Here is a 7,997-nt window from a genome sequence, read left to right as displayed (position 1 = left end):
TATTATGAAAACTTGACGCAACATGTCAAGTTTTCATAATAATCAGCTGCATGTCTTACAGTGACAGATGATTTATTGTTTTATTTTATGTTGTTTCAATTCATATAGTGATTTTAATGACACTGACTGAAAAATATTCATTTCTGAAAATAAACTTATGTAACATTTTAAAGCTGAATTTTGATTTTCTCTGAACTGCAGAACTAAAATAACATCAGATATTCTCTCTTCTTCGCTCATTCAGTTGTTTTTGTTGCATAACTTCAATCATTTTTTATTTTCATAGTTTAATTATCTTTGAGATTTTTTAACTGATTAAATGTTTAAAACTATATTCATTGCAGTAATAATCAGATGTGATTTAATGCTTCTGTTTCGCTCAACATTGTTTCATAAACTGAACTGTTGATACATTTAATATTTGTACTTGTTTGCTTTTGAAGATGTTGTTTTTGTGGTAAATCTAAATGAGGAGCAGGATGACGCCGTCCTTCACCAACCTGAGACATTTATGACCTTTATATTCTTCATCTGTTCCAGAGAAAAGGATGAAACCTGAGCTGCTCCACCTGCTGCAGAAATAATCCGACTGATCAGCCAAACCCAAAACCATCAGCCTGACGGTCGGATCAGAACCAAGCTGCAGCAGGAGCTGCAGCAGCTGCAGCAATGACTGCGTCTCAGGTGAGCAGAAAGCAGAGGTTTGGTTTGGTTTTCTGCTGAACTGGAAGTAAAAGTTTATTAATGTGATGATTTAGTTGATCAGGTTTAATCTTTTGGTTTTACGGTCAGAAGGAGCAGCTGCAGGAAGTCAAAGCAGAACATTTAGTTCTTCATGCAGAGCAGCAGAAACATCCACTGGTTCATCACTGCAGAGAAACATTTAAAGTCTCTTCACTGAGCAGCTTCCAGCTTGGAAAGTCGGTTTGAGTCAGAAATGATCAAATAAAGCTTTGAATTTATTATTAGATGCATTTATGAAAACTATTAAATTTGATCTATTGTCATTTTTAGTTGTGTTCAGACATGTTTCAAATTTTAAATTAAAATTCACACTAAAATAGTCGCAACAAAATATAAAATATTTACTCATAATTCTTTTATTTCGTATTGTTGACAAAAACTTTCAGGAGAAAGTTTTTCACTTTCTGTGGTTTTATTCTGAAAAACTTTATAAAATAAAAGCTTATAGTTTAAATCTCAGCAGGATGTTTTTTTTCCTGCTTCCTGTTTTCACAGATTTAATGCAGCAACATGTGCTGCATTCATAATTAATATCCATTTTCTGCTTGTTTGTGTTTACCTAACATTTCACTTCATGCCAACAAAGCAAGAAAAAACACACTAATGGATTTTGGTTGGTCGTTTGTCTCTAACAGCAGCTGACAGCCAGTCGGGCAGAACCGGCTCTGAACCCGTCAGTGACCAAACAAGTTGGTCCTAAAAGTGAATCTAATTTATGGCAGGTTTTCATTTCTACCAATGAAGGAAGAGCTGGAGGGAAAGTCAGAGAAAACCAGCAGAAATCCAAGAAAACTCAAGAAAACTGAAAACGTTGCAGCGATTTCTGGATGAAAGGAAGAAAAACAGAAGAAAACAACAACTGGATCATCAGGGTTATTTGACCTTTAACCTTTTGGTTTGTTTCTGGGAAAGCTTTGAATTTAGACACCCTGGAAGACACACACCTACACACACACACCTGGTTGTTTCATCAGTGTGACTGCTTCACTGTCTCAGCATGCCTTCGTAGAAACACAGTGAGGAAATCCCTGCTGCAGCGACACATCGGATGAAACATCAACCTGATGAAATCCTGCAGTTCAGGTTTACAGAAACCTGCTCAGTTCCTGAGCTGATCAGACTTTTATTATGCTAAAGACAGAAACACTTTACAGGCTCAGAGGAGAAACTGGAAGCTGGTCAGAGTTGATGATGAAATGTGTGGAAATCAAAACGTTCCTGAAGAAAACCTGAGAAACGTTTTAGATTCAGAAGCATTTAGAATAAAGAATAAAGTTTAAAAGAACATGTTTGGAGTGGAAACGTGATAAAACATGAAAACCTTCAAAGTATGTAAATATTTTTATGAAAACTCTGTAAGTATAAAAAAATAAACATCTTTGTCTGTATTTAATAAATAAATAAGAGAATGAATAGGTTTTAGAATAGTTTTAAATAATACAGAAAAATCATTTAAACACTAGAAATGATATTTTTCATGTTATAATATTTTATTTGGTTAAAAACTTAAAAAACAGAGTTTTATTTTGTCAGCAGTTAAAATGGTTAAGTGTGGGTGAAATCTCTTATTCTGAAGGGTCACTTTGCTGTGTAGCCCACGTGACTAGCTCCAGCCAATCGGGTTGTTGTGTTCCCTGGCGCTAGAAGCAGAAGAAGAAGAAGAAGAAGAAGGAGCTAACAGAGTTGAACTGTGAAAAAGAGGAATAATCAGATAAATCGATGATCAGAGTCTACCTGCTGTCTAAAAGGTTTTTTCCTCAGTTTTTTGGAGGAATTGTTTTCCATGTTTTTCAACCTGACTGCGTTCGGGACAGTTTTATATGTCACAGAACTGGACGTGGTGAGTTAAAAAGTGTATTTTATTTCCTGTAAAGAAAGTTCTTTGTAAGATATTTTTATTTCAGTGAACAGAAAGCTAAAGTAGCATATTGAAGTTGTTCTATGTTAAAAACCGCGGATGTAACGGAAGAGCTGGGATGAAATCTGCTAGTATGTTACTGTATTCAGTCCGAAGCGAAGCTAAACGAACTTTTGTTTTGCTTTGTTGGTTATTAAATCAGGCCTCTGAGGTTCTGCTGGAAAATTGGACCGGGGAATTCCGAGTCGGTTTCCGGGTTGGATTAGATGAGTGAGAAACAAAATGGCGAGCCGCAAACCAGGAGCTGCGCCCTCTGCTGGACGCTATGAATCATTACCATGTTTCCTGCTGAAATAGCAGCTAATTCAGAGAAACGGATAAACCTTCAGGACCATCAGAGAGAAAAGACATTAAATTGAAGCACAGCTCATTCAGTCTTTTGCTGGATTGTTTTCTGTTGTGTTTTATTGTTGTTTTTCCTCAAACCACATTCAGTATTCATTGAACTTCTGTTGGGTTTAAAATGGAAACAAGAAATAGTTAAAACAGGAAATTAAAAACCGTAACCTTTTGAAAAATACTTAGGAACTAAAATATATTTAAACGATAAAAAACTGTAAATCAAATTAGATTAACAGAATTGACTTGGACTTAAATAGAACTATAACCTAGGTTAAATAAATAGTATATTTTAATATTAGCTTTAAGTTTCAAAACAGGGATTAAATAAAATATTCTGATAAAAACAGACAAACTATTTTGGGTTGAATTTGGTGTTAAATGTACTCAAGTGTTTGTAATATTGTTTCTTTTCTTTTCAACATATGATAAGCCTGGAGTTTAAACTTATTTTCTGGTCTGTGGTCATTAATATATCTACACATTTCTCTACTCCTGTAGCCTAGAACTGGTGAACCTAGAGCTGCTGTTATTGTGAGTTCTAGTTACTGTAATCACTTGTAAGTGTCCGAGCCTCATGAACACTTCTTACCACTTGGTCCGTCTGCAGGTGTTGTGTCCCACCTTGACCCTGGCAGAGACCATATTTCTCAGTTGCATGAAGTGACCTACTTCACCTTTGCCCCTCACTGGGCTCTGTGACCCTCTGGTGCTCCAACTCATATTCCAGGCTGAGCCTCAGTTTTTCCATAGATCGTAATGAGCCTCTCGTTTTTCTTTTGCTCTTCCACATCCATGTGGTTCCCAAATGGATAAGTCGTCTGACAGGCCCACGCACAGTAGTAGTTGTTTGTGACTATTTTTGTATTTTTAATTCTTTTCATGATTTCCAGCAGCCCTCCCAGTGTTGCTGCCACCTCTCCTGACTCTGCCAGGTGTTCTGCCTCTGAGTCTGTAGGGTTTGTTAATGGGCCTTATAGTCCAATCTTCATCATTTTGTGCGAGTCTGAACCCCAATAAGCCGTCTGATCCGGTCCTTTCTTTAAGCCATGTGTGTACAGAACCCAATCCTGGGGGTTTTCTCCATCAGGGGTTCCACTGTTGATTTTCTGCTGGCAGGCTGAGGAGGTCCAACAGGATATCCTGTGTTTGTGGCTCCTGTGTTTTCAAGTGTTGCTTTTCTCATTTGACTCTGTGATGACTTTGATTGGCTTTGTACCAGGTCTTGTACTCCAATATTTAGTCAAAGCAGCCAAACCGTTTTCCCCTTTTTGGGGTATTTCTTTTCCACATTCGTTAGTGAAGCTCCACGGTGTGACAAGCCCCCCGTTTTCATTGTTCACTTTTATCACAGGATCTTCGTCTTCACAGCCGTGAAGGCCTCTTGGCTCCATCTCACAGCTTCCTGGATGGATGTCCCCAGGTGTTCCAGGTGGTTCTGATGAGTGGCTGTTCATATCCAGTCCTTTTTTAGCCATCATGATTGAGCCAAACTTTCTGTGTCGGGGGCTGATACATCAGTTCCTCATTCTTGGTTCTAAACTTCTCCAATTGCTGCAGGTCTAACAGTCACTGTGCCTTTCTGCAGCTGTGGCTTTAGGGTTTGTTAATGGGCCTTATAGTCCAATTTCTTTTATCGGCATCTTTAGAGTCTCCAAGTGTTTTACCACCAGCTGGTTTCTGTGGGATACTTTGTTGCAGCAGTACACTGGATTTTCCTTAAAATGTGATGGTAGCTGATGGTAGATCAGCTTTTACTGTGGCCTCATCATAGGATCCATTATAGTCATGACTCTACTGTGTTTATCTGTCATGTGAAGAGTTCCCATGTGTTGTGACCCCCTCCATGACAGAGGAAATGTGTGGAAAGCTGATGCAGATCTGATGAGGTCTCATTTTCCAGGGCATCATTGCGGCCGGCTTTCTCCGGTTTCTTTCCCAGATTTTCCTCCCCTTCATCCATCTCTGATGGTTCAAGTTGTCTCCCCCGCAAGTCGCCCTTAGCACATCGGTTGCGGATGCAGCATAACTTCGGTCGGGGTCTGGTCAGTTTCCCCTTGAAGCTCTCCTCTCTCGTCCTACACACCATGCAGTTCGGCGAAAGTGTGACTGGGGTCTTTTCTCGGACAGCCACAGGTTAATCCTACTCCCTTTCAGATTACCTTCACTAGTGACCAGTCAGGAACTCTTCCTATTTGTAGCTCATTCCCACCCAAGGATTTGTTCGGGCCCCCTGTCCCTCCCTCTGTTGAGGTTTGTGGCAGGTATCTTCTTGCTTCTCATGAGGAGAGTTAATACCTGATCCAGTTACAGCCCACAGCAGATTTCATGGGGGATCGTTTTAGCTGGATAATTTGAGCAGACACTCCTAAATTCATCCTACATCCTAACGTCTTCACTTCTTAGGCTAATTTAAGCCTAAATTAGCTCCTACAGACCACGTTTGTTAACTGCGGCTCTTCTCCTTTTTACAACGAGCTGTCGTTACAGATTCAGGTTCAGTTTTAGTGACTTGGACAACAAGTTGTTGTTTCATTTCATAATTTATTGGCTAAAGCAACCGATCAAAACCTGTTCCACCTTTTTCTCTCTTGAATGAAGCATCATTGCTGTTTTACAGCCATCAAAGAACTTTGAGGCGACACATTAATTGAATGTCCACAATATCTTTTAGATTTTTCTTCATGCTAAACATTTATTGGTATAATTTTAGCAGTAGATTACAGCTTAATTCAGTAGCAGAAATAATGAAATGAGAAAATTCAATCATCTTCATCTAACCTTTGTTTCCCTGAGAACTAAACGGAAATTTAGAGAGACGTAGTTTGGAGTTTCGAACCCCAGACAAGGCCTGATGAAGAAGAATGTGTCTGAGCAGGAGGAGGCTGTCGGTCTGCCTTTGGACAGACTCCATCGCATGGCTTGCAGCTCCATTTCTCTTCTACCTCATGCATTCCTGCTCTGCGGGAGCGACACAGGCGCCTCTGTCACCACGTAGTTACCTGATTGAATCCAGCCCAAATACTCACAGGAAGGTCGACTGGTGTGAAGACGGCTAAGCTAACCCAACAGATTGATGCTATGTTTGGGCAGAGCATTGCTACTGAATTTGGTAGAAGTTGGTAAGTTCACAACAGATCCTGTTAGTTCAGGTGGTTCAGTCACAGAACAGTTCACCAACCAGTCGACTGGCAAATAAACTCAGCATTGTTGTTGTTTTTGTGTTCATGTGTTCATGTTTTGCTGTATGTTTGTGATTTTTATTTGTAGTTTTACCCTTTACATCCAGACAGTCCAGGACCAGAACACCTGCAGACACAGACAGTAAAATAAACCTTCAGTTCTTTTCTCTGCTGGTTTGAACTTCTCAGACCTTTCATGATGAAGTCTCAGGAAGAGGTTTTACCCTTGGGTGCAGTTCTGATGGCACGGCTGGCATTGGCCCATCCGATCAGAGTGTCTCCGTCTCCAGAACCACGTTGCAGCCGGAGTACATCTTCATGACGTGGTAGTGATGCTCATGTTGTCCAGCATGGTCAGCTGGTTGCTCATCCCCTGCAGTTCCTCTACCTGCCACTGAGTTGTGCTGTTTCCCTGGTGACCATGGCAACACAGAGATTAAGGAAAAGATTCAGTTTTAATCTGCTGCAGGATTAAAAACTGAGTCAGAATAATTTAGTGAGAAATTTACTGCAGCATCAAACTTCTACACTCCTTTTATCATGTATCCTGATCCTCTGTTTTCTCCAGGTTTTCCATTCATTTTTACTCTTTCATTCATTTCCTTCCTGTCTGTTTTCATCCCTTCTTCCTGTTTCTCTTTCTGAACCAAAACAGGAAATATTACTGGAATATTTTGTTGGAATTTATATAAAAACTGAAGAAAACTTAAATTATTTGATCTGATTTAGTTGTAGTTTTATTTGTATGTTGGTTTTTATATAATTAAAACAAGAACAAATTTTACAAACCATAAACTAATAATCTGCAGAATTGGTCAGATGAACTGACTCAGACTTAAACAACATGTTTTCATCTTTTGGTTCTGAATTTCCTTCAATTTAAACTGAAACATGAAGTTGTTGTTGGTACAAGTCCGATCCTCAGACAAACCAGGGATGAATCAGAACCGACAGACATGATGGAACTGGACCTGACAGATTCTCTTCATCTGTCCCTCCTCATTGCAACACTCCTGTTTTGGTTCTGCTGAAGGAAATTCTGGGCTCAGACAGACGTGTGTTTGTCAGGACGATTGGATTATCAGGAGTCGACCAGCTGATGATTCCTCAACATGCTTTCTGTATTCAGCCTGAACTGAGCCTCCCTGTTTGACACACTGAGCCCATGAACCCAAACTGAGTCAACAAGACCTGAACATGTTGACCCGAAGTCTGACTTTAGACCCAGAAACAAGTTTAGGTCCAAACAGGTTCTGGGAACTGATGCTGTTCCTGGAGCTTTTATGAAGCATCATTACCCAGAAACTCCACAAATCATTTCGTTGCCGTTAACAGAATGACTGCAGAGGCATTTAAATGTTGAAAGGATTTATCATCATGTTGGTCCTGAACTGAAGATGATCTGAAATGATTTTCAGTTTGAGAAATTTTACAAATCATTTAATTTATTGCAATAAATGTTTCATATTTGAGCAGAAGATATAAACAGGACTTTTTCAATAAGTTTCTGAACTTTTACAAGTTTGTGGAAATAAATGTGAACTGAGTGAAACTGAACCTGTCAGAGAAATGAATTCCTGATCAGACCGGAGTTTGAACCCGGAGCTCCACCGGCCGCAGCCTCACCCTTCCTGTCCGGGCAGCAGCAGCGCCGCTCCTCCGGGCAGGAAGTCCATGGAGACGGTCCGGTTAGAAACTAGAGTCCGGCAGGTCAGATGAGTCGGTCGGACTGCTGCTCCATGCCAGCAGCGCCGGATTCATTAGACGTGGAGCCTTGGGGTGTTTGGTCACCTCTGTTGTGCACTTTGAATGTC

At 40.1% G+C, this 7,997-nt stretch overlaps 1 protein-coding gene across 1 annotated transcript in view; it reads right to left on the bottom strand.

Moving 5' to 3' along the window:
* The window catches only part of LOC103156750 (melanoma receptor tyrosine-protein kinase), a 36,646-nt gene extending 28,649 nt beyond the window's left edge, over positions 1 to 7,997 (bottom strand). Inside the window, exon 1 of the mRNA XM_016664567.1 lies at positions 7,828 to 7,997. Within this exon, the coding sequence (XP_016520053.1) occupies positions 7,828 to 7,859 (32 nt within the window). The 5' untranslated portion in view covers positions 7,860 to 7,997. The remainder of the gene's footprint in view (positions 1 to 7,827) is intronic.

Source organism: Poecilia formosa, unplaced genomic scaffold (genome assembly GCF_000485575.1).
Source record: "Poecilia formosa unplaced genomic scaffold, Poecilia_formosa-5.1.2 Scaffold497, whole genome shotgun sequence".
In the NCBI taxonomy this organism is placed as follows: Eukaryota; Metazoa; Chordata; class Actinopteri; order Cyprinodontiformes; family Poeciliidae; genus Poecilia; species Poecilia formosa.
Note: the sequence above shows the minus strand (reverse complement) of the source record. Positions and strands in the feature narration are given on the sequence as shown.